The sequence below is a fragment of the Saimiri boliviensis genome, chromosome 19 (assembly GCF_048565385.1).
Source record: "Saimiri boliviensis isolate mSaiBol1 chromosome 19, mSaiBol1.pri, whole genome shotgun sequence".
Lineage (NCBI taxonomy): Eukaryota > Metazoa > Chordata > Mammalia > Primates > Cebidae > Saimiri > Saimiri boliviensis.
In genome coordinates, this window is record NC_133467.1 from 15,822,849 (window position 1) to 15,849,547 (window position 26,699).

Genomic DNA, 26,699 nt, shown 5'->3' on the forward strand with positions numbered 1-26,699 from the left:
TTTCTTGTTGTTTTAAGCCATGAAGTGTGTGGTGAATTGTGGCAGCAGCAATAGGGAACTAATACAGAGCTCTGCCCACCCTTGGCCTTTGCCCCGTCTCCGACCTGTTCCTGCTTCCAACACATGCTGATGATGACTGCACTTATTTCCACACGGTCCGTATTGTTATTCCGCACGTTTGCCATCTTGCCTTTGAAGCTATGAGCTCCTTGCATATAAGGCCTACGTGTGTTTTGAGTTTTGCTTTTTCGTATTTATCTGAAGCACCGAATACATTGCTCATTACTTTGCAGCCACTAAGAACCTGACCCGGAGAAAAGGGAATCTCTGTACACTGTTGGTGGGAATGTAAATTAGTATAGCCGCTATGGAGAACAGTTTGGGGGTTGTTCCTCAAAAAACTAAAAATCGAGCTACCGTAGCTCCAGCAGTCCCATGCTGGGTACATACCTACAAGAAAGGAAATCAATCATCGCAGACATAGCTGCACCCCCATGTTTGCTGCGGCACCGTTCACAATAGCCAGGACTTGGAGGCAACCTCCGTGTCCATCAGCAGAAGAATGAAGAAAACATCGTACACATACACAAGGGAGCACTATTCGGCCATAAGAAGAATGAACGTTTGTCATTTGCAACAGCGTGGATGGGACTGGAAATTATTATGTTCAGTGAAATAAGCCAGGCACAGAAAGACACACATCACATGTTCTCACTTATTTGTGGGATCTCAAAATGAAAACAATGGAACTCATGGAGACAGGAGAAGGATGGTTACCAGAGACTGGGAAGGGCAGTGGGGGGCTTGGGGGGGGCAGGTAGGGATGGTTAAGGGGTACACAAAGTAGAATAAATAAGACCTACTATTTGATAGCACAACAGGGTGCCTACAGTCACAACCGTACATTTTGGAATAACTTCGAGTGTAATTGGATTATTTGCAACTCAAAGGTTAGATGCTTGAAGGGATGGATACCCCCTTCTCTATGGTGTGCTTATTTCACCTTGCATGCCTTTGTCAAAACATCTCATGTACCCCATAAATATAGACACCTACTATTAAATGTATATTTCATAACACCTACCCACAAAATTCAACATAATAATAAAATGAAATTCCAAAAAAGAGAACTTGGCCAATTATTTATTAGACTGTAGAAGCAGCCAGCTTAGCAAAGAGATGAAATAAGGAGGAACTGGTGTGAAATAAAATAGGAACTCGCATGAATTCCTCCTCCTTCAAACTGAAGCCAAAGAATCACACCCAGGGTAGGAGAGTTTATGGAACACTGCTCTGTATCTTCTTTCCTGTCATTTCAAGCTGGCAGTCAAGCTTCACCTTCCCTCAGTCTGGAACTTTGGGGCAGGCACAGCATGGCCCACAGGAGGTTGGGTGGTCACTGGCTCCTCTCCACCTTTGTAAAAACCTGAGGCCTCTGAAGGAATGTTCCCTTTGGGGGTGGAGGGAGGGAGAGGAAATCTTCAAGGGGGTGAGAAGGATGGATCCCCATAACCCAAGAAAGCCCCCCTATTACTATGAGCAGCAGGGCCTGTGTCCTGCTAGGTGACAAGACTCAGGGGAGGGGGGCAGGCAGGACTCGAAGCCCAGGGGTTCCCTGTGTCACCCAAGACACCTGGGCCCCATGCACAGGTGAGAGCTGATTACATGGAGAGGAGCAGGCGGGCCAGGCAGGGAGGTCTCTCCTGAGACCATACAGACTGACATCCGCTGTCATCATGGGCCCTCCCCATGCTGGGACCTGGGACCTTTGCAGACCCAGGTGGAATGGAGGGAGGTGATGTTTGGGAGGACCCTAAGATGACTAAGATGGAATTTCCCACCAGTCCATCAGGAAGCAGGGGGAGGGGCTGGAGTCTGAAATACACTGATAGAGAAAAAGAAGTGACCGCCACACACTCAAGTTTTAGACTGGTACTCAAAAGCATGACATCCCCTTTGGCTTTCAGTGAAGGTGTTTAATCTCCAGTGGAGGCCTGGGGTGGTATTCCAGAGGACAAAAGCCCTGACTGTGCAGTTCAAGGAAGGGGAGGTGAGGAACCGGAACTGCCGAGCCCCTCTGCGGCTGCACTAGGTTGGAAGCACATATTCGATGTCAGCGGGGCCGAGGTACAGATAAATCAGAAGGCAGCTCCAGAAGCCAAGGGTGAAAAGGGTGCCCAGACCTGGTGTGAGTATTTCCCACTGGATGGGGAGAAAGGGCAGGACCTGAGGCAAGGTCAGTTCCGCCGCTGGTGGCGCACCCTCCCCACCGTGGCTGGGCGACCCAAATCCTTCCTGGTGCCACGTCCTCTACGACCGAGCGGCTGTGCTGGGTGGCAGCGACTGCTAACAGCCCCTACGCCCTGCGCAACCTCAGGAGGGGTGTGATGTGAATGCGGCCGGAGCACATGCCCTTGGGGACCACAAGGCGCCCGACTGAGACGAGGCACGTCTGGTATGGAGCTACCTACCCCTGATTGTAGTTGTTCTTTAGGACACACAACAAACATTTCTCCTGCAGAGGACAGAAACGGCACAAGAAAGATCAATTTCCCCTGCTCAAGGGCAGCCTGCTAGGCACCTCATCTGACCTTGCTGCAGGGAAGGACAGAGTAAGAGGGTGGAGCTGGGGGACAGGCGCCTCCAGGATCAAGTCCTGCATGGTCACGGTTAAGGAGGCTCCACAGGCCTAGAAGGCAAGGGAGGCCAGGGAGGGTCCAGGCTCGGGTGGCGTCCAGAGGCCGGCAGGGGGCGGACCTGTCCCTTCACTATGATAAGGCACGAGCTCCGGGAAGTCACCAGGGAGAAGCAGCCAGGGGTCTGGCCCCAGTGCTGGGCTTGGGCAGGGCCTCACTTACGCAGCAGGTCCCGCGCTGATGCAGGGGATCCAGGGAGCCCTGTTTTGCTTTCTGAGGTGCCACCGTCTTCTTGTGAAGAGCAAAGGGTGCTCCATTGGGTCCGCTGGCTCCGTCCATTTTCTGGAGCCTGAGCTGTGGGTCTCTGTGAGTCTTTCCCATCAGCCTCAGTTCCTGCTGCTCTTTGGGTCCTCTTCTAAGGGGACGTGGGGAGGGGGGCCAGGCAGGGCAGAAAGTTGGGGAGACATTTTCCAACATGACAAGGAAATAACCAGTACACGGGTCGCCACGGAAGGCCCTGACTCCTGGGGGCAGTAGGAGCCGAAACAACTCCAAGAGTCTGGGTATCCTGCAAACCCCAAAGCCATTCGGCAAAGAGAAGGGAGGAGACACGTCAGGGATGAGGGGAGACAGGTGCAGGTTACACTTACAGCTTATTGTTCTTCTGTGTATTTATTAAAATGTCCATCTTCTCATCCATATCTTTCTGCATTTCCTTCAAGAGAGAATTCAGAACTAGCATCTTCATTTTGAAGAGCTTTGGAAATACCTTCTTCCAACCGCTCTGCCTCTTACTTCCTCAAGAATCCTCACTAGACTTGCGTGAGGTGGCTTCTGGAGTGTCCATGACACGTACAGCTTCACCCCTTCTTCTCCCCATTCCCTGATGAGACTAAGGCACAGGCAGGGACATTAGGGGACTTTTCTGAAGTCTCTAGGTGAGCCGAGACTAGCCCCTGTTTAACTGATGTCACACTTTGGATAAAACCAGTGCTCGCCTTGGTTTGATGTCTGTAAAATGATGGAATCAAGAAGAGCAGTCTTTTGACCCCAAAGACGGCAATGTTCTGACCCTTGCCAGGCACCAGAGCCTGTGTTTGTGTTTGCTCAGTCTTTTACCTAATTCCTGGCAAAGATGGTCAGTAATAAGCAAAACTGACAGCAGCTAAAGGGACACATCACATGTATTACTCACACAGAACAGAGAGAATAATAAAATCTGGACAAAGTTTTGATCTATAAAATTTGACCTGGATAAATTGAATGGAAATAGTGGACATGAGAGAAATTCTAAGATGATAGAAGTATGATTGACAATATTTGTTACAGACAAAAACAGGTTTGGGTTGTCATAAAATAGAAATAAAAACAATTTTTTCCAATAAAATAATTTTCATTAAAAATGAAAGATTCGGTAACAGTTTAATTGATCTACTGTAGAAAACTGATCAAGAAATTACAGTCTGCAGAGAGATGATTTCATAAAATATCTTCCTGCATTTTTAAATGTTAGTACAAATTTGAATAAAATATTTGTATTCATAGAGTCAAAATATCCTTGAGGTCAATGTCCCGTAGGTCCAAAACATCAGAGTCGAAATGTCCCATATTCTTACACATTTCACCAACACGTACCACTTCAAAATCATCATGTTCCAAACTGATTTCGTTTTCCCAAGCTAGCTCTATCTCCCCCTCTGTCTTTGTCATTGTCACCACTTTCTTCTAATCATCCAGATTAAAATTGGATGTCATCACGGACGCTTGCCTCTGGAGACTTCAGTCTCTATATTCAATCAGTCAGCAAGAACTGTTATGTTTTTCGTTCACTGCATCTTTCAGATTCACTCTGTTGCTTCCTCCCTTACGCCTGGTCCTGCTCTGCTGTCCTTGCTGCCAGACATCTCCACCTGCTCCCAGGGCTCCCGCTCCCCAGGCCGCCTTGCAAACAAACACCTGCCGGGCTAAGCTTTCTGAAGTGCTGCTCCCAGCATGTTCTTTAATCAAGAATCTCCAGAGGCCGCATGATGCTCACAGAACCAAGTCCTAGCTTGTCTGCATGTCTTTCAAAGGCATGTCCTTCATTACCTACAGCCTTTGTGCTCATTCATTTTTTTCTTCCTCACAGTTTCCCCCAGTGGTCCCACTTCATGACTGATCTCCCTGCCGACCACTGTACGCAACGCACTCCTGCTGCCTCCTGCCTGCTCAAGCTGATCCCTGCCTGAAATCGCCTCCTTTGTGCCTTTCCATACCAGCCACCACCCCCCCCCAACAAAATACTTACTTTGTTTGGATTTTAATAGAGAAATAATTAATGCATGCGCTTTGTAGAAAATTTGGACAATACAGAGGGATATAAAAGTATGAATATTCTGATCTGGAAATAACTGCTATGAACCCCTTTGGTATATTTCTTTCCAGTCTTTTTCTGTATATTTACTTAAGTGGTTTTTTTTTTTAACCTAGCCAAGATCAGCCTATGTATATTACTTGTATCCTGCTTTTTTAGTGCTCGTTATAAACATTCTTTCTAAACATTATCTTTAATAGTTCCTAACTTTTATTATATGAATATTCCATAATTTTTTTGAGATAGAGTCTCACTGTCACCCAGGCTAGAGTGCAGTGGTACCATCTTGGCTCACTGCAACCTCTGCCTCTCAGGTTGAAGCAATTCTGCTGCCTCAGCTTCCTGAGTAGCTGGGATTGCAGGCACCCGCCACCACACCCAGCTAATTTTTGTATTTTTAATAGAGATGGGGTTTCACCATGTTGGCCAGGCTGGTCTTGAACTCCTGACCTCAGGTGATTCACCTGCCTTAGCCTCCCAAAGTGCTGGGATTATAGGTATGAACCACTGCACCCAGCTGAATATTCCGTAATTTATTTGGCTATTCCCTTACTGTTGAAAACTGAGGTTTCCAAATTTTTATTATTATAAATAATCCTGTGATGGACATCTTTTTATGTATACCCATGAAGGCATTTCTGATTATTCTCATAGGTTAAATTCTGAGAAGTGGAATTGATAAATCAAGAGGTTGATTTTTTATATCTATTGTCTAATGATGTTCCAGTTTTGTATAAATTTGCACTCCAATTATAGTACAATATGCCTTGTACTATAATTATCACAAATTAAAATTTTGTTTGAACGAAACAATTGATTGTTAATTTGCATGTATTTAGTTATTCATGAGGTCAGACCTTTTTAAAACTATGTCTATTGCTTTTCAGTTATATTCTCTTCTGTGGATTATCTGTTCACATGCTTGTCTATTTTCCTACTTAGTTCTTATTGGTTTATGTGAACTTTATATGTTATGGATAAAAACCCTTTTCCTATGCTTATATTTGTAGAAAAATGTTCCCCCAAACTGTTTTTTTTAAATTCTGTAAACGTAAGTGATTTTTCTCCTAATTCTTTTAAAAAATCTTACATAGGGCAGGGCATGATGGCTCACGCCTGTAATCCCAGCACTTTGGGAGGCTGAGGACGGTGGATCACGAAGTCAAGAGATCGAGACCATCCTGGCCAAAATGGTAAAACCACATCTCTACTAAAAATACAAGAAAATCAGCTGGATGTGGTGATGCGTGCCTGTAATCCCAGCTACTCAGGAGGCTGAGGCAGAAGAATCACTTGAACCCAGGAGGCAGAGGTTGCAGTGAGCCAAGATTGTGCCACTGCACTCCAGCCTGGGCAACAGAGCAAGACTCCGTCTCAAGAAAACCCAAAAATCTAACATACTCAAATATATCAATATTTCCTTTGTCTTCCATTGTATTTATATTTAAAACTTCCATTTGCATATTTACTTAAAATTTCTGATTGGTTTTTATTATTTAAAATCACTTCATAGGCTATTTCACTTTACAGTGGTAACTGGATTGTTTTCCTCATATAGTCAAGCAATGCTTTTAATATTAATACCAAATCCTTTCCTCCTCACTGACATCAAAAAATCACCTTTATCATATTGTAAATTCTATAGCACTGCTGTGGTTCTGAACTTCGCGTACACACTACTAAAAACCACTGGTGCCTGGATCTCATTCCAAGAGCCTCTGACTTAATTGTTATGAGGAGGGTGTAGGGCAAGGCTTCCCAGGTGAGTCTACCATGCAGCCACGGTTAACGTGCAGCTAACTGCTGCTAACATGTTTAGGAACTGGTTCTCATCCACGGGCAAGCATCCAATTTGAAACGGAGTTTTAAGCACCTCCGACCCACCTGGAGATTTTTCTTCAGTTCCTCCGGGAAAGGGTCTGAAGTAAAAGGAGTTTTAAAATCCTCACAAGTGATTCTCATTACATCCCAGGCAGAGAGACTGTTGAGGTGTTATCGATCCCATTTCGTTCATGTATTTGATTATCCTTGGGTTGATTTAATAACTTTGTTTTTATCACGATTTCAATATCTGGTAAGGCTGGTGTCTGCTTACAACTCTTGAAAAATGGGTACGTATTAGCTTTTGCCTGTTTATACTGCTACATCTATGCTGCTCAAGCTTTCCCCTGGGAACTTGTCTAAGATACAAGGACCCAGGACCACCTAAACATGAGGCCAGGCCCTGTTTTGTTAGTGTTCCAGGCGATTCTGAAACACACCACATTTTGTCAATCACTGCTCTAGAATCTAGATCATCCTAGTAATTTTTCGAGTTAAAATAGAATCTTATTGGGCTCTCGATGAGATTTGCATTAAGCTTCCAATGCAGTGTGCAAGGCTCAACTTGAGACTCACTTTCTCTGCAAGGACTTTGCTGCTTACTTCAACCCATATTCATTGCTCACGTCTCTAAGCCTTTAACTAGCAAAAAACCAATCAGTTGTTTGCTAGAATTGGCTTGCAATTCTCTCTTGCAATGGAATTTGGGACTACTAGCAGATAATATGCTCCTGGAGAGCAGGGTCTGGTGTCTCTTCCCCGGTTTCCAGTATGGTACTGGCCCTTGGAAGGCACTCGGTAATGCTTACCTTCATAATTTCCACGAATTCATGAAGTTTATCAAAATCTTTGTCCATTATGTCCTTTATCTGGCGAGGAAAAAAGGCATGGCTTGACAAAGCATAAAGCGTATTACTGACCTTAGTAATACGTTTCGGGTGTCTTCGGAGCGTTTTAAGCAAACGGCAGCAGCTGCTCCTCTGGCACAGACTAATAATGGTCTATTAGAGCCACTTTCCTCTCAAGGAGTCTGTGAGGGGACTAGGGTGCGAGCACCATGAAGCCACCACTGCCACCAGCCTTGGCACGGCTTAGATCTGGCTACTGCAAGGCTGCATGTTGGGTGCAGACCACAGCTTCAATTACACTTTCTTGCTTGATTATTCACCTGTTTTCCTAAGAATGCTACAGGTGGTTGGTTGTATCACAGAAATGAGAGGGTTCCTGCTCTGCAGCTTGCTCAAGGGAGGTGCATAAGGAAGATGGGGTTGGTCCCTGGCTGCCCCTAAATTTAAATTCCAAATCAGCTCCGCTCACTCAGTCTCATCACTAACGTGACGTCACCCACCCTTATCAAAGAGACACTTTAGGGAGGCCTCAGTCACTCAAAAATTGGGTTTAGGCACACTGAAGCGCTCTGGGAGTTGGAACTGAATTACATTTTTCCATGCGATTCCTGCTTTCCTTCACTCTTCAAAGGTAAGGATTGTGTTTTTCCTGAAGCTACACTTTTCCTCCAAATGGAAGGCCTCATCTTGTTACCTGTTTTATCTCCTCCATTTTCTCCTTGAGCTCTTCTCTCACTTCCCTGAGTTCATTCTAAGGAAATAAAATGAAGAGGAGGAAAGAAGCATCTAGGATGGAGGGGAAAACGGCAACAGGAGGAAAGGAAAGATCCTGGGGCATTTTCAGAGAAAAGCTTCCAAGAGGGAGGAAAGAATGATGTTGCTGAGACAATGGGAGAGACCAGGCACACGGGCTCACACCTGTGATCCCAGCACTTTGGGAGGCCAAGGCGGGAGGATTGCTTGAACCAAGGAGTTTGAGACCAGCCTGGGCAACATAACGAGACCCTCCCATCTCAACACTAATTCATGTTTTAAAAAGACTGAACGATAGTGAGACCTACAGGGATCACGCGTCTCTGCCAAAAAATGCACAGCCTGAGGCTTGTCACGAGGAATCCACCAGACAAAGCCTAATAGAGGGTTATCCCACAACATAAGTGATCTGTAATCTGTACAAGTGTCAAGGTTCCCAGGCCGGGCGTGGTGGCTCACGCCTGTAATCCCAACACTTCAGGAGGCTGAGGCAGGCGGATCACGAGGTCAGGAGTTCAAAACCAACACGGTGAAACCTCGTCTCTACTAAAAACACAAAGATGAGCTGGGTGTGGTGGCACGTGCCTATAGTCCCAGGTACTCAGGAGGCTGAGGCAGGAGAATGGTTTGAACCTGGGAGGTGGAGGTTGCGGTGAGCCAAGTTTGCACCACTGGACTCCAACCTGGGCGACAGAGGGAGACCCTGCCTCAGAAAATAAAATTAAAATAAATTAATGTCACTGTCAGTGTCCCCCGAGACAAAGAGCTGTTCTGTTCCAGATTACAGAAAAGACACATAGCAATTAGAGGCAACGTGTAATCCTGGATCAGACCCTGGACCAGAAAACGCCTGCTTTCCGTTGTTACGAAATACATGTGTGGGACAATTGGTGAAATTAGAACAAGGGCTATAGATGAGTGTTGTCTCTGTGTTAACTTCTGGGTTTTGATAACTGTACTGTGCCTGTGTAAGAGGATATTCTTGTATTTAGGAAGGAGGCACGGAGGATTTGGGGAAAACTTACTCTCCAGGGATTCGGAATATAGACACGCCTCCAAGCTCCCGCACTCACCTTTAGGTCCTGCGTCACTCCCGCTTTGGTAAACGACCCTTCTTGTTTGACTGTTTTGTAATCCAGCATCTGCGGATTGAAACAGGAGCAGACACTGTTGGGAATTGCAGATGGAGGGTGGAAGTCAGAGGCAGGAGAGATCCCCCTGTGTTTCTGTTCCTCCCTTAGGGCTAGGGCAGGGGGAAAGCTGGTGGCCTCACGTGTGCAGAAGGTTCCACTATCCTCCCTCTTTCAGCTCCTCTCATTCCACCCTCCTCCTGGCCCACGGGGCCTCAGCTCCTTTTGTCCCTTGGACAGCGAAGCCAATTCCCACCTCGGGCCTCAGTGCATGCTGCCTCCTCTGCCTAGAAGGCTCCTTCTTTGCCTGTGCAAGGCCAGCACCTTGTCTGTCAACTCTCAGCAGCTCAAAGGAAGGCCTTTCTCCACCACCCACTCCACAGCAGCCACCCAGCCATGTCTCCCTGTCTTGATTCCCAGCAGAGCAGGTAACACGACTGAATCAGTCCTTGTTCACGTATGTATCTGATCGGTTCCAGTGTGAAGTTCTATGAGAGCAAGAAGCCTCAGTGCATCCCCCAGCACCTGGGACAGGTCTTGGCCCCTAGGATCAGCGAATGACCCCTGACTCCAGGTCACTTCCCCACGGATCTCAGGCCTGGCTGCTGGCATGGCCTCAAAAGAGCGTCTTACTTTGGTTGGCTCTGGCTTCAATTCTAGGCAAACTGCCTTGTAGTTCTTGCTCTGCAGAAAGAGGAGGCTGGGATTCAGGCCGGCAGCCATCAGGATTGAGGAAGAGAACATCTGGTCCTTGCAAGGGGACCCCGCCCCCTCCTGCCACCCCCATGCAACCCTGCCTGCCCAGCCAACGGGCCCAGGCTCACAGACCCCACACCCAGATCTGATTCCTGGCAACTCAAATCTTGGTGTTCTGTCCTCTTCCTGGGGGCGTGTGCCTGCCCATTCAGCAGGCAGCCCTCTCTCTGCTGGAGGGGCCAGTGTGGAGAAAGCACTTCAAGCTAACTAGAAGCAAGCCCGGAAGTGTTTCCAGGGCAAGGGCTTTGGCCATCGGCAGATTTGGGCTCTAATTGCAGCTGTCCTCTCTACTAGCTTGGTCAATTTGGGTGAGTTGCTTAGCCTTTCTGAGCCCTCATTTCCTCATCTGTAAAATCGTGGTGATAATGATTTTATCTAATAATGTTATTTGGAGCCTTAGACCTGCTGGTTAGATGCTGGCAGGTCTGGTATGGGTCGTGCAACCATGAGTCTCGGAGGGAGGAGTGCTCCCTCGGCAGTGCTCCTCATCCCCAGAGGGAAGCAGCAGAGGCCTCTTTCTTCCCACCCCAAGCCCAGGGATTACTCTCACACCTCTTTCAGGCTGAGAGGCTGCTTTATGCTCAGAACAGAGAAAGAAAAACCAGAGGTTCATGGGAGTGTTCTCTGTGTCCCCTGCCCCCGCCACCATCTCCATTCAGTAGGAGCTCAGAGAGGCCCCAACCTGTCCAGCAATGTCTCTGTTTTACCAGATTTGCTTTCTTTAATTCTGCCCTCTTGGCCGACATGATGGAGGAGGCCAGGGTGTTCTTCAACTCCCCACAACAGCCCCCAGGACCAGGCCACTGTCCTCTGCAACTTAGAGGTCCAGGTATGGGCAGGGTGACTAGCCCTCTGTGTACGGAACAGCTGAGGTCACAATGCCAGGTCCCACACGCTGGTCCAGAGTGTCACCACAGCTTCAGGCCTGGGGGGCCTTGGCCACTGAGATGAAGGGCTCAGGAAAGGTTTCAGAGCCACCAGGCCTCCCTCTCACAACAGAAGGAAAGTCCACACTCAGGAGGACCATGGCCTGCTACGGCTGAAGCGCGAGGCCCACGTCAGAATCAGCAGCTCCTTCTGCAGCAGGACTCACATACGGACCCGGAGGACACCCTCCAGGGACAGGCAGCTTCTCCTCTGAGCGCGCAGCCCATGTCCTCTGCTGTGTGCTCCTCATGCGAATGGACCCCACCTCAGGCCAGAAGCCACCTTGGGTTGGCGGACGGCCTGAAGTCTCTGGTTCAATGTACACGCACCGTCTTACCTAACCTGGGTTACTCCGTGTGAGGTGGGATGGCCAGTCTCAGCAGGATGGTTTCTGATGTTTCTGGCCGCACAATGCCCCTGTCCCACAACCACCCCCCGCTCACCTAAAAAGTCTCTTTGCCTAGCTCTTCTATCATCCTGGAAGAGGGCTGGGACATGAAGCTAAAGACAAGACGCTTTTGGGGTGAACAGAAAAGCATACTAAAGAAAAGTCCATTCTGAGGGTGGCCATAGTTTGTGCTAAAGTAGACAGAGGAACATGGCATCCCATGGGATCAAAAGTCATTGGGAATCTGGGTTGGTGAACTTGATTTCTCTTTTCCTTTGATCACTGGGCATTCCACTTCCTTCTTCCCTCTCTTTTCAACTGCTATTTGCACAGAAAAGGCCAGCAACGTCTGAGGACAGACAGCACAGGAACTCATGTGAGTTGCATGTGAATGACATGCCCACACATGCCACTTCTGATCACACACACCCTCCTGTTTCATGCACCTGCCGAGGCCTATCCTTTCCGAAGGCCGCTAGAACTCTGGAGCCACCTGCAGCACTTCGGATGCATTTCCTTAGTGGTGATTTCCCAGCCCCGTCCCTGGTGACAGCTGTGGATTTCACTCCATCACAGCCAGAGGAGAATGTGTCTGTCCCTGCATCAGGGGAAGGAGAGGGAGTTGGGGATGATCACCAGCTTCCCAGGCCTCACTTTCCCCACTTGTAAATGAGAGGCTGGAACTTTAAAGTTTCCTCGGACCATTCAGTTCAGCCCTCCCAGATCTGGCCTCCTGGTAGGAATGCCCTTTCTCCAAGGAGATGACAGGGAAAATGGCTGACTCCATCTCAACCTCCACAAAAATGGGCCCCATCTCCTGCTAGTTTTGGCTTGGGGGCCTCCTGGACCTGCAGCAGAGCTTCCCTTGCCTGACCGAGCAGTTGTTAAATGAGCTGCCTTCTAGCCAAGCATAGCCCGTGAGCCCACTGGCGTGTCTTTTAGGAAAGAAGGTCTAAGAGAAATCAAGGTCTGAATGCAAAACCACTTTATAAAGAGCTTTATATGTATATACACCTGTGCACATGGTACCATCATTTGGGCAGAACTTTTTAACTACAGACCCAGAGCTCTGGGCTTGTGCCTTCTCACAGCATTTACTATTCACGTTCTCAAATACTGTACACCATTGTTTCATTAATATGCTCTGGAGGGGCTGGGGGAGTCCATGTGGTGAACTGAATAATGATTATTTATCTATTAAGAGATAGGATCTTGCTCTTTTACCTAGGCTGGAGTGCAGTGGTGTGATCACGGCTCACTGCAGTCTTGAACTCCTGGGCTCAAACGATTCTCCTGCCTCAGCATTCTGTGTAGCTGGGACCACAGGCATGCATCACCTGCCCAGCTAATTTTAAAAATTTTTTGTAGAGACAAGGTCTCACTATGTTGCCCAGGCTGATCTCGAACTCCTGAGCTCAAGGGATGCTCCTGCCTTGGCCTCCCAGAGTGCTAGGATTGCAAATGTGAGCCGTCATGCCCAGTCTGAATAATGATTTTCATATTCTTTTAAGAAGCTTTGCACCCGTATGAGAAGCTAGGTTGAAGCAGTGTTCCAGTGTTGGTATTGCTGTGGTATAACTTTGTTCTAGGTAAGCCATAGGATGTTCTTACCTGAAGAATGCCAAACATGCTTCTCCTACCCCGCCTTCAGAGCAAAATCCATTTGTACACCAGGGCAAGCAGCGTAGGGCCCACTGCTGTTCCATCGGAATTTTGGGAAAAAGGAATATTCACAACAGACAGAAGGAAGAAGCCACCTGTCTCTGTTTTCCAAGCTGGTATCATTTTCTTTACAAGCGTCCTGCTTTTTTCCCCCACTTTTATGAACACAGTGTTGTGTGGGGAGGCTGGGGTTGGGGGAGTTTTAAAATGGTCTTAGGCCCCCGACTTCGGCCTCTTGTGATTCGGGGTCTGGCCCATGATGAGGTCCAGGCTCAGCCACTCTCCACGTCAAAGCCCAAAGAACATTAAGAGAATGTCATGTGTGCCAAGGGGCCTATCTGACCACTGGGGGACCAGTGTTCTAAAGCCCTTTGATTAGGGTGGAACGTTTCACAAAGACCCAGAATTCAAACAGACATGGCTCAGTGCATGTGACCTAGACGATTCACACTGAGGATGCCCTGGCTGTTTACATCCCGACAGACTGGAGTTTCTGGGTGGCTGCCCTTGGCCAGAGAGGATCTCTGACTCACAGCCCCAAGAGAACCTCTTACATAAAATTTTTAGAGATCTCATATGATTGATTCCTGCGTTGTCCTGCTTGACTGATTTACAGACAACTTGGAAAGCTTTACTCTGTGCAGGGTACAAATATCTCTGATCATTGACACACTGAGTACTAGGCAATTTCTGATCATTTTTATCATAGTGATCAGACCTTGGCTAGAATCATAATCCTATTAAGTTGTTTCTGTGGAAAACTTATATCCAGTTTTTATCACTTGTACTTCCTGGTATCTCTGTTTCAGGAACTAAACATAACAATCAGAACAGATCATTGTACATCTCTGGCTATTTCAATATAGCTAATGACAAGGGAAAAGTCAGAGCAAACGAACTGTGGGAGGATCTTCTCTCCCGTAAGTTCACCGTGACAGGCACATGCTTGCCAGGGCCTCCCGAGAACCAGGGGAACCCGTTACTATTCCCACAATCAACCATCACAGGGCACCAGGCATGTGAGATAAAGCCAACGCCGCCAGCCAGCAGAGCTCTCCCTGCTCCTGCCAAACGTGGCCCCTGAGGCCTCCTTAGCCCGTTCCCTTTACCCTCTTTGGATGGAACCCGAGTAGAGCACAGCGATGATTTCACACCTGCCTCTCTCAGCTTCCCTGCTGGAAGGGGCTCTGCGGTTGCAATTCCCACCCCTAAAATCCTCCTTTCCACCTCCGACAGCTTCAAATTCCCGTCCATCACTGAAACAGTCAAACCGAGTGGCACAGTAGTAGATTCTTGGGACTGGCCTTGTTGGGGGACTATGCTTCATATGGGGTCCATGGAGGGTGGAGCATCTCAGATGGGAGGGCTCCTTGGGTTAGTCCTGGAAATAGCCCTCGTCGCTCCCACTCACATTTTTTGGCTGGAACATAATCGCAAGGCTGTACCTCCCTGCAAAAAGAGGCTGGGAAATGTGGCCAGGTTTCTCCCAGGAATAAGAGGAGACAGGCTTCAGGGCCTAATCTCCGTCACACTTCCCTGACACATTTCATCTTCCTTATCCCATTCTAGCAAGTCTGCTCGTAAGAAAACTTGATTTCGAGTTCTGCTCTTAGTGTAAAAGGGAGGGAACTTACAAGGTCCCAAAGGGAAGCCAGTAGCTGGGTGTGGTGGTGCACGCCTGTGGTCCCAGCTACTTTAGAGGCTGAGGTGGAAGGATCGCTTGAGCCCAGGAGGTCAAGGCTGAAGTGAACTAGGATCACACCACTGCACTCCAGCCTGGGCAACAGAATGAGACCCTGTCTAATTTAAAAAAAAAAAAAAAAGAGAGAGAGAGGAAACCTACACTGGAGACTCAAACAGAAAGAAATCTCCTAGCAAATGTGAACTGGAAGAGTTAGGATCAGGGTTAGCGACTCACCTCTGTGTCACCTGAATGGCCACTGGGCTGGGGCACTGAGACGGAGACCGTAACAGCGGTTTGTTATACATTTGTAAAACTGTCCAGGGCTTTCCAGTGCAAGCGTTCCGTCTATCCCAGTCCCGTTCTGTGCAAGGCCCTGCAAACCTCCTCCCACCACAGGCTTCTCCCCTCCTGCGGCACCAGAATGTGGGGCTGGTCTACAGCTTCTCTTACTGTCCTCAGCCCTCTGAGTAGCACTGGGGCCCAAGCAGGTTGCCCTGGCTTTGCCAGCCCCTTCCTGGGGTGTGGGCCCTGCTGCTGTCCTCTTGGCTGAGAATCCGTAACTTGTTTCAGCTGAACCTTTGTGTCCACTTGAACTTGATTCCTGTCTGGAGTTGCCAAATACTGGGCCCCACCCACCAGACATGGCAACAACTCGGATTGAACCAAAGTTTTTCAGAACCTGGAGATACTGACTGCTGGTTGGCATCTGGTGGGGGGTAAGCCTGGCCACTGATTCTTCTACAACAGGCTTACCTGCTTCCCTTGAACGTGCTGCCCCTGAGGTCCTTAGGACCTCAGAGCTGAGTCCATGTGAACATTGGCTCAGAAGGTTCGAATCTTATTCTCTTGCTAGGGCTTCAGGCCTGGGCTGGAGACACAGCATCTCTCTTATTATTTATTTATTTATTTATTTATTTATTTATTTTTGAGATGGAGTTTCACTCTTTTCACCCAGGCTGAAGTGCAATGGGATGATCTCGGCTCACCGCAACCTCCACCTCCCAGGTTCAAGCAATTCTCCTGCCTCAGCCTCCCAAGTAGCTGGGATTACAGGAGCCAGCCATCACACCTGGCTAATTTTTTGTATTTTTAGTAGAGATGGGGTTTTGCCATGTTGGCCACGCTGGTCTCCGACTCCTGACCTCAGCTGATCCACCCACCTCGGCCTCCCAAAGTGCTGGGATTACAGGAGTGAGCCACCACGCCCAGCCTAGAGCATCTCTTACCTGGAGCTGTGGGGTGGTGATAAAAGTGAGGGAACTTGTAAAGCCAAGAGTCTCATAGAGAGCTGAGGTCAATGTGCTCAAGAAAGCTGGTTAAATGGGTCTCCAAACAGAGGGGCCAAAGGCAGATCTTGAGAGCTCTGGTGGAGAGACCCGGGGGAGAGGACAGAAGTCAGGGAACTGGTCCTAGCACAGACACGGCCAGCCTGGGAGGTCCTCGGGGGTGACCAGTGGTGAGTAGGGAGAATCTGGGTGCATTTAAAGACTAAGAATTAGTGGCCGGGCACGGTGGGTCAAGCCTGTAATCCCAGCACTTTGGGAGGCCGAGGCGGGTGGATCACGAGGTCAAGAGAGCGAGAGCATCCTGGTCAACATGGTGAAACCCCGTCTCTACTAAAAATACAAAAAATTAGCTGGGCATGGTGGTGCGTGCCTGTAATCCGAGCTACTCAGGAGGCTGAGGCAGGAGAATTGCCTGAACCCAGGAGGCGGAGGTTGCGGTGAGCCGAAATCGCGCCATTGCATTCCAGCCTGGGTAACAAGAGCAAAACTCTGTCTCAAAAAAAAAAAAAAAAAAAAGACTAAGAATTAGGCAGCTTCCTTTCTTCTTGTTACATCACTGAGCTCTATGCAGGGCTGTGGATTTTTTCTCTTGTTGGTAAAAAGCATTGGTAGAATGCTCATAAGCAGGCTATATGGTTTTCTACAACTTAGATGCAATAAATTCTATGTTCCTCTCGCATTTAATGGCAAGATATTTTTCTTCTCTAATTTAGTTTAGGTTTAACAAAGTTAAACAGTATACATCCAGATCCACGTTGATATGCTGGACGTAACATTGGGTTGTGTTTGGCTCCGAGTCACACCCTGAAGAATCGCCCCAAGGGGCATCCTGTTTGCATCTGTGAGTGGAGCCAGGGAGCCGCTCCCTGATCAGCCCATCTCCAGGCTGGCTCTGAACATTGCTGCTGGATGCTTAGAGTCCAGCCTCATTCTCTAGTGACTAGTCCCTCCAACAATTAAACCTGCTGAATGTGGATTCTCATTGCATCTGAGAACCTAATTGACAGAGCTGGCTGCACGTTCCCGGTCACTGCAGATCTTTGGGAACATCCAGGTGTGCAGAGGTAACTCCTGGTTAGTGGCCCATGAGGATACTTCCTATGGAAACATCAAGGGTGTCTCCTTGGTGCCATATGGTGAATTCTCAGGGTAGGTAATTTCAACTCGGTACCATGAGCCAAAGGAGCCCTGACACGTTTCTATTTAAGTCTCTCACGATTTTTTCCCCCCTGGTGCTCTCACTTGGCTGGTTTTCTGCAGCCAAACATCGGACCTTTCACTGCATCCAGACACCTGGGACAGCCTTTTCCGAACAGAGGGTGGAGCCTCCTCACCCTGTCTCCTCCCACAGCGTGCACTCTCACCAGCCGCCCGGCTCGCACAGAGACTAGCTCACAGGAGACTAAATGGGGAGCCGCCAGAGCCTTCTTCCTGAGGCTTCCCACGCCTCCCCACATGTGGCTCTCAGGTGTTCTTAAGCTGTGTAACAAACCAACACCTCGAGAAGAACCCTCTGGGGCCCTGGGCTCCAACTTGAAGCTGAGGAAGAGGCATAAGTGACATGACTCCCCTGGGTGGCAACATGTATGAAAATTGCCCTCAAGGGAAAGACAACTTGGATTGAATCAAACCCTAGAGCAAGCTGCACTCATTTGCCAAATCCCCTAAACACACATGTTAATTTATTTTTTATCTAATTATTGATTAAACCCCATTGATCCCCTTCTTGTGTCTCTGTCACTCTAAAGACCATGATGATCACCCAGAGAGACTCAGCCAGAGAAACATGGATCCCGGGGCCCACCTGGCTCTCAGCCCCACAGCTCCCTGGCAGGCACAGGCTCTGGGCCAGGTTGGCTCTTAGCAGGCAGCTCTAGTTCAACATGCAGTGACACCACACCAATTCCCCTGTTCACTCAGCACAGGCTTCCTGAGCATTTACCACGTGTCCAGCACTCTGCGAGGCACCAGAGGCACACAGATAATTAAGACATGGTGCTGGCTCCCAGAACTCACTATCCATGAGGCTCACAGAGGCAACTGACTGCTTTAGCACAGGATGGTAAATGTGATGCTTGCGGTAGACCCAGGGAGCTGAGGGAGCCCAGAGGAGGAGCACAGCCCAGCTACTGGGGCTAGGTTCCTGGCCTGGTGAGCTCCCCAATACCCTGGCTCCCCTAAATTCTAGCCCCCTAAATCCTAGCTTCTCTGAATCCACAGCCAGGCAGGGCCACCGAATGCCAGGGTTTGCCAGTGCTGGCGCCCACCTGAGCCTCTAAAGACAGCACACCCCCTCTGCTCATCAGGGGGAGTTCCCATCCATGCTGAGCCCTGGGGGGCAGTGTGCACCTGTCATATCAAATGGCCCTTGCTTCCATCAGAGACCAAGCTAGCCTGTCCCAGCAGGAGTGCTGCATACCAAATCAGCCCTACCTGTCTGCTCCATTGGCCCCCGCTCGCCTTTACCTGGCCTTGTCACTGCACACAGCAGTTTACTGGACTTAAATCTACGCATCCTCGAAGACTGATGAACAAGGCGTTCTCTGAGCTGTGTGTGTGTCAGACTGATATTTCACAACATGGGGGTCTGGGCAGCTAACATATTCTTGTTCTTGGAGGTCCTGTCATTTCTGCCTCAGGAAATAATGTGCTATTCGTAAATGCAGCAACCCTTGGGTTCTGAGTATTGTTTCTTTCCATTTTCAGTGCTCAGAGAATTAGAAAAATGGCAGTTGGCTAGGTGCTGCAGCTCCCACCTGTAATCCGAGCACTTTGGGAGGCCAAGGCGGGCGGATCACCTGAGGTCAGGAGTTGGAGACCAGCCTGGCCAACATGGCAAAACCCCATCTCTACTAAAAATACAAAAGTTAGCTGAGCGTGGTGGTGGGCACCTGTAATCCCAGCTACCTGGGAGGCTGAGGCAGGAGAATCGCTTGAACCCGGGAGGCAGAGGTTGCAGTGAGCTGAGATTGCATCACTGCACTCCAGCCTGGCGGCAGAGGGAGACTCCATCTCAAAAAAAAGAAAAATGAGAGCTGCAGAAGTCCACATGAGGGACACTGTGTAGCGCCCGCCTGGCCACCGCGAGACTCCTCTCACTGACACAGTAACCTTACCTGGCCTTCTTCCTGCTGCTCCTCTGGACGCCCCACTGTGCCTCCACTTGACCCAATGCTTCATCTCCTGATCAGAACGCATCTCCTCCCTCGCTGTGGCACTCACTGCCCGGCCGCAGGGTAGCCGACCACTAGGTGGACAGCAGGATCCGCCTCTCCTGACCTTGCTTCCGGGGCAGTCCCAGCAGGAGACCCTGGGCTCCCAGGCCCCGCCCCCAAGACCCTGGGCCCTGGCTGTCGGGATGCCAGCTCCTCCCTCCTCCCTCCGTCCTATTGGAGACCTGCAGTTCACCCAACCCCACGGTTCCTGATACCAAGGCAAAGTCTCCTAGAGGGACATTTCTCTCCCGGCTCAGCCATAGGAATGGGCTCATTCTAAAGGCCCCACCCGTCCTGCTGTCATTCACGGCGCTTCCTCCCCTGGCACCTGGCTAATACGAGAGTATTTGTCCAAACCCCCACCTCACCTTTTTTCCAGGACAGAATATCCCATTTTTCAGATTCCCTTGAGCAGCCCTCAGCCACAGCTGCGCCTGCCACGGCCCCTCCTGAGCTCCAGACATCCTCTCAAGAGTGCAAACCCCAGCTGCGTGTCCAGTCCCTCCTGGGGGAGTCCCTGTTCCCGCGTCTGTAGCCTCCTGGGGGCCCTCAGCCCGTTTCCATAGCTTGGCTCACAGCTAATGGGAAACCAGCTTAGGAGCCGGGCAAGGATGGCACCATTTCCTTGGGGAAGGGTGGATGGCTCAGGCTTCAGGAGACATTGATCTGTCCCATTGCTAAAGAGGGATTTTTGCTTACCCTGAAGAGGAGCTTGAGGCCTACACCCTCTGCATCAGTGTGTTTCTGGTGGCCCTGCCAGTCTTCCTTGTGAGTCCCTCGAGTCAATGGTTTGCCTGCTGGGATATAGGAACCAGTTATAAACTAGCTAGTGGCTTGAGCAAGCAGTGTGTGTGTGTGTGTGTGTGTGTGTGTGTGTGTGTGTGTGTCTTGGAGATAGAGTCTCACTCTGTCACCCGGGCTGGAGTGTGGTCGTAGGATCTCAGCTCACTGAAACCTCTGCCTCCCAGGTTCAAGCAATTCTCCTGCCTCAGCTTCCCAAGTAGCTGGGACTACAGGCACACACTACCACACCCGGCTCGTTTTTTGTATTTTACTAGAGATGGGGTTTCACTGTGCTGCCCAGGCTGGTCTCGAACTCCTGAGCTCCGACAATCTGCCTGCCTCCCTCAGCCTGCCAAGGTCCTGGGATTTCAGGCGTGACTCACAGGACCTGGCCTTGTGTGTGTTTATTTAGCCCACATGACTACCTTAAGAAGTAGGCCCTGCTGCTCTTCCCGTTTTGCAGGTGAGGAAACTGTTTAACTCAGAGGTTAATTTTTCTGATGTCACACAGCTGAATAGGGGAGCCATGGCTATACAGCCAACACGTTTGACCTGCTCCCCAGGCTGCCCGCCAAGGGGCACACACCTGCCACCTTCCTTACCAGGGGAGTAGAGGGGTGGGCTGGGTTGACCGCTGCCCCCCGCGATGGCATTTCCCACTTGACATTTGTAAAATTGTGGTTTAAAACATGAGTAAATAGACATGAGCCCTGCCTTGCCAGGCCATGCCCGGCGGCAGGAGGGTAGGCTGCATAGTGCAGACGGAGGGACTCCATGCTTTCCCGCTGAGGACTCAGTGCACCTGAGTCGAGGCGTGGACTAGCAGCCCTGGGGAGTGAGTCTGCTCTAAACTCCAGGTCCTTGCCCTGCCAGTTACATGGCCTTGGGCACGTTTCTCTGAACCTCTCTGAACTTGTTTCCTCACTTGTAAAATGGGATATCATAAAGTACCTACCTTACAGGTTTTCAACATTTTATTTCTAAGAATTAAATAAGGCAAAGCATGTAAAGGGTGTGATGCTTATGCTTTGTGAACAGAAACTGCCCCCAGAGGCCCCTAGTGCTTGGGGACGTTACCCTCCAGTCCTTACTTCTGTGCCAGGATCTCTCAGGGTAGGAAGTTCCACTTAGTGGAAATATTCTGTAGCAGTGATTCCCTTTTTAAAATAGCTCCACCCCCACCCCCAGGGCTCTGGACCCAGCTGAGGGGTATGTTGGGGAGGGAGTGGGGGGTGGAGGAGGCTTCAGGGACAGATGCTCATGTGGCAGTCCCTGCATTGTCCCTGAGGCCAGCTTTTTCAGATGGACCCATCACATGTGGTGTGTGCCCAAACCACTCCCTCCTCCAGAACCCCCCTCTGTGAATATCTGAAACACATTAAAGATTGAGAGGAAATTCATAATGTATCTACCAAGCTATTGGTATGAAATAACTGCTGAAGAAAATTATATGAAGCAGAACAGAAAAGACCAAAGCAGTTACATAAAACAAAAGGAATTTAGTAATTTGAAACGTAAGAGGATCAGAATCAGAGATAATAGACATACTAGGTTAACGGGAAGAAAAATAGTCAAACTAGGTAAATAATGTTAACTCAATATTAGCTTGCAAAGGAATCAAGTAGAATTGTTTCTATTTAAGACTAGTTATTAAAACAGCACTTAAACATGGGGAAGGGGTGGAATCATGAAAGATACAAGCAGCAGTAGCTTAGAATGCAAGGGTTCACCCTTCCTCTCCCGCCCCAGCAAAAATGGCTCTTCCAGTTGAAGGAAGCTGCCCAGTACTGAGTGCTTGCCCCTAGGGGGCGCCCAAGAGCAGAGGCGCTCGCCAAGGGATCCAGGATCCCAGAAATACCCCCGCGACCTGCCCCAGCTGCCCCCTGCTTTCCCAAGCAGCATAGGGATTTAGAGCAGAACTTCTCCCTCAGGCAGAAACGGCCCCACGAGGCACATGGGACTTCACAGGTCATGTCCACATCCACACAATCATCAGCAGTAAATCCTTTTCATCCAACCGTTCATTCAGTCCAGGGGTACTGCCTGACCCTGCCTGCCAGGCACTGCAACCCACGCTTACAACACAGCATGCGGAAGCAGATTTCGGTTACAAGGGTTCAGAGCAGGGAGCGGGAATAAAGGGAATGAGCTCCCCTCACCCCAGACGCCCTACCTTTCAGGGTGGGCAGGTGCTCCTGAGAGCTGCCTCTCCGTCCAACGGGATACACCCTGTGGCTCTGCAGTGTCGGTAAAATGAACCAAGTGCAGCTGAGCTTGGGGTCAAGCAGTCCTTGAGGGTGATCTCAGCCCACACAGCTGATAGAGCCTTCTGAGGACACAGGTGATGTCCCTGTACTGCCCTCAGAGCCCAGTCCTGGTCTCCAGCGCATAGTGCCTGTCCACAGGGGCGAGGAGAAAACCTTCCTTTTGTTATATTGGGGTTCCGGGGAGCCCCCTCAGTTCCCCTGAGGATGTTTCTCCAGGCTCTTGGTCTATCCTCATAAAAGTAAATGCCGGACTCAAAAGTGTTTATAGAAAGTGATTTATTTAGAGAGAAACAGGAGAAGGAGAGGGAAAGAATCAGCTAACTCTCACACTGAGTGGGAGAATCCAGAAAGATGGAGTCCAGGAGAGGAAAGCAGCTCCCACCTTGAGTGGAAGGGAGCAGAGAGAGCTGGAGTTTAGGACGGAAGATGGGCTTCCACGGGAGAGTGTGGAAGGGGACTCCAGAGGGGAAATCCAGGAGAAAGAAAGACGGCTTCCCTGAGAGAGTGCTGCAGAAAGGGACCCAAACATGGAGTCGGAAGGGGTGTGGAAGAAGAGGACTTCTAACCTGGGAGGAACCCCCACCTTCTCCGGGACCCCGGGCCAATGAGAGGTGTGCCTTAGAACTTCCGCTGGAGTGATTGACTCCTAGTTTCTTCCCGAGCCCACGAAATTTAAATACAAACCGTTAAATCTCCCGGATGGAGAGAGATGGGAGGGGGGGAATGGCGCTGGGAAGTTCTTGCCCTTAAAACTACGCCCCCTTGTGGACCGGGCAAGAGAACACATTCCGTCCCTTTCTCAAGAAATGGAACAAACACTAGCTGAGCCTCTTCTACGGGTCTGGATGAGGTCGGGTGCTTTACACATATGAGGCAGGATAAGCTTTGTAGCTGGTAATGTCTGTTTTTTCCCCAGAGCCCTAGGCAGGAGTAGGGCCTCAGAGAGGAACAGCCGTGTGGGGGTCCCAGATTCTCAGAACATCCTCAGTCACTGGGGTGGCTCAGCCATGGCAGAGCTGGCTGACCTGAAGTGACCCTAGGAACTGGAAACAGGGGTGTCTCAGTGGTGAGCAGTGCAGACAGGCACGAGGCAAGACCCAGGCTCTTGTTCTTTCTCTACTGTGTGTGTGTGTGTGTGTGTGTGTGTGTGTTGTGAGAACAGCCCTGAAAAAAGAGAGTCTTAAATGTTTTCCTTACTTGGCAGGGTGAGTGCTCAGAGTGAAAGCTAAATTGCTTTACTTGTCATCAAGGTAGCAGAGTCACTGGGATTCTCATACCTTGGAGTATGAGAGTAGAAAATGAGACAGACACTCTAGAAGAGAAAGTGTTTCCTGCACACTGGCGTTTGCAAGGTGCACCATATTCATAACAAGGAATCCTCACAATACCGAACCGCCATTGTCAAATAGCTATTATACTCTCATCTTGTAGATGAAGAATCAAGGTGCAGAGAAAATCATTCAAGCTGGCCGCAGGGTTCTTTCCACCGGGCCTGGTCCAGTGGTTGGCAGGGGTGCTGCGGCCACAACTCACACTTTTAGCAAAAGCCATGTGGGGAATACAATTCCCACTGTGGAGATGCAGATTGGGTTGTTCAGGAGAAAAGGTGTGGATGGAGGGAAGGTGAAAGTTGTCTGTCTATAAATAAGGGTTCATTGAACCTGGGTGAAAATGGCATTCACACTCTAGAGGATAGGAAAAGAGGCTGCAGGGAGTTTCCCTGAACCATTTGGCTTCCTGTACCTCATGCAAACCAAGTGTTTATTCCTGTTCCTCCCTCCCTCTTGGTTCCTTTGACCCGATTTCCTGGCACAGCCGGCAGTGACAGCCAGAGCTGTCCTCCCCGACCCTCACCTCTGTGTCTTGTTCAAGGCATCTCTTCATCCATGCATTTAAGGTCTCTATTACCCGACAGAACACTGCCTAGGAGCTGCAATCCAAAGAGAAAAAATAATAGCAAATGCTACCGTATTAGTCTGGGTTCTCCGGAGGGACAGAGCTAATGGAATAGATGTATATATAAAGAGGAGTTTGTTAAGGAGTACTGACTCACACGATCACAAGGTGAGGTCCCACAATAGGCTGTCTGCAAGCTGAGGAAGAAGGAGGCCAGTCCAAATCCTAAAGCTGAAGAACTTGGAGTCCAATGTTGGAAGGCAGGAAGCACCCAGCATGGGAGAAAGATGTATCTTGAGGCTAAGCCTGTCTGGTTTTTCCTCGTTCTTCTCCTTGCTTTTATTCTGGCTGTGCTGGCAGCTGATTAGCTTGTGCCCACCCAGCTGGAGGGTGGGTCTGCCTTTCCCAGTTCTGCTGACTCAAATGTTCATCTCCTCTGGCAACACCCTCACAGACACCCAGGATCAATACTTTGCATCCTTCAATCCAATCAAGTTGACACTCCATATTAACCGTCAGTTACTAATGATAAGTTAATGCTTACCATGTATTGAAAGGTTTTATTGAGCTTGTGACGGGGTGAGTGCTTTGTCACTGGCAAAGTCCCTGCTCTCAAGGAGCTCACAGTCAGAAAGGAAAGAAACACAGATGGAATTTCAGCCTGGAGTTCCAAGTGCTGCCCTCAGGGAGATGCTGGGCCTGAGCTGGACTGAGGCTGCAGAGCCCTTCCTTGAGGGACTTGAGGGAGATGCCCGGGGGGAATGGTTAAATGCCTGGGTCGCTGGCAGGATGGCATCCTCTAGGTCAGGACTGTCAGGTTCTCTTCTGTCCCCCGAGAGTGGTCCTGAGAGGCCCTGGCACACACTGCTGGGAGGAAATCATCTGAGGTCATCGCTGCACAGGACGGTTCTGAGGCAGGACGTTTTTGCGGATGCAGTCACAGCTTTCCCCTCCTTCCCTTTTGCACATTCAGAGGGGCTGTTTGCCCTTCCGTCAGGAAAGGCTGAGAAGGGGTGGAGATTAGGAAAAAAGAGAGCCTTCCAGCCTGTGTTTCTAAAGCTTTGCCCTTAGGGCAGCAGAGAGGGCTCTGGGCCTAAAGAGCATATTGGATGTTGTGGAGGAGAGAACACAGGCAAGCTGGTTTTGGTTCCCCAGAGAAAGTGCCTTGGCTACCAGTCCTGTGCTTTATTTTGTTTTATTTATTTTTATTTCTTTAATTTTAGAGACAGGGTCTTGCCCTGTCTCCCAGGCTGGAGTGCAATGGTACAGTCACAACTCACCGCAGCCTCAACCTCCCAGCTCACGCGATCCTCCTGCGTCAGCCTCCTGAGTAGTAGCTGAGACTACAGGCATGCATCATCATGCTCGGCTAATGTTTGATTTTTGCAGAGATGGAGTCTCACTATGTTGCCCAGGCTGGTCTCAAATTCCTGGGCACAAGCCATCCTGCTGCCTCGGCTTCTCGAAGTGCTGGGACTATAGGTGCATGCCACTGTGTCCAGTCCAGTTCCGTGCTTCATTTTGGCACCAGAGCCTAGACTGGGTGTGGGGGCCTCTGACGGTGTGGAAGCAGAGCTCATGCTTTTCAGTGTCCTAAGCTTGAACTGCTGTCTCACCACTGCCTGCTGTGTAGTTTTGAGCAGGCTGTTTCACTTCTGCTAGCTGCAGCTTCTCCCTTGTGAAACAGGGAAAATGATAGCCCTCTCCCTGGTGTGGTTGCTGTGAGGAGGGGCAGGGGGTGAGTCTGGCAAAGCCCGGTCCACAATTTCCAGCTCCTTCTCCCTCCTCACCCCCTTCTTCCCCCTCCTTCCTTTCTGCCCTTGCTCCTCTGACCCTGAGGACTCCTGAGGTCTAGCCTCACCCTGCCCTCTGCTCCCCTACTCCCTTTCTCCCCCAGCAGCCAGCCCCAAGATGGGTTCCTTCCCTCCCTGATCTGGTTATTCATTACCGGATCCATGTTGCCTTCCTCCTAAGTTGCAGGAAGACCTCTGAAGATGCCCTGAAAAATCAACTCGCAAAAGGCAGATTAATGGGAGGAAAGGCATACAAATGCATTTAACCTGTGTCCCCGGGAGCCTTCAGAACGAAGACCCAAAGATACAGGGGGAAATTGTCCATTTTTATGCTTAGGTTCAACAAACTGTGGGCAACTGTGCAGAAATATGAATGGACAAAAAGTGTCTGATCTAATGGAAGGAGCGGGGAGACCCAGCCAGGCCTGTGGGTCTGGATTCTTAGCTCCTCTGAGCATGACGTCCTTCCTCTGGGTGTGGGGCAGGGCCCTCTCTGGAATG

General features: G+C 49.7%; 1 protein-coding gene across 6 annotated transcripts; it reads right to left on the reverse strand.

Moving 5' to 3' along the window:
• Positions 1-841: 841 nt before the first annotated feature.
• Positions 842-20,241, reverse strand: TEX35 (testis expressed 35). Of its 6 annotated transcripts, none has more exons than XM_074389539.1 (9): positions 20,159-20,240; positions 10,067-10,225; positions 9,485-9,553; positions 8,353-8,409; positions 7,620-7,679; positions 3,287-3,351; positions 2,859-3,051; positions 2,472-2,515; positions 844-1,479 (listed from the first exon to the last, which is right to left on the reverse strand). In XM_074389539.1, exons 2-9 carry the CDS (start codon positions 10,151-10,153, stop codon positions 1,335-1,337), a joined length of 720 nt encoding a protein of 239 aa, XP_074245640.1. In that variant the 5' UTR covers positions 10,154-10,225; positions 20,159-20,240; the 3' UTR covers positions 844-1,334. The 6 variants fall into 6 exon arrangements, with proteins under 6 accessions (XP_039316103.1, XP_074245641.1, XP_074245640.1 ...); XM_039460168.2 differs by having other exon boundaries at positions 847-1,450; XM_010336087.3 differs by having other exon boundaries at positions 1,392-2,202.
• Positions 20,242-26,699: the final 6,458 nt, after the last annotated feature.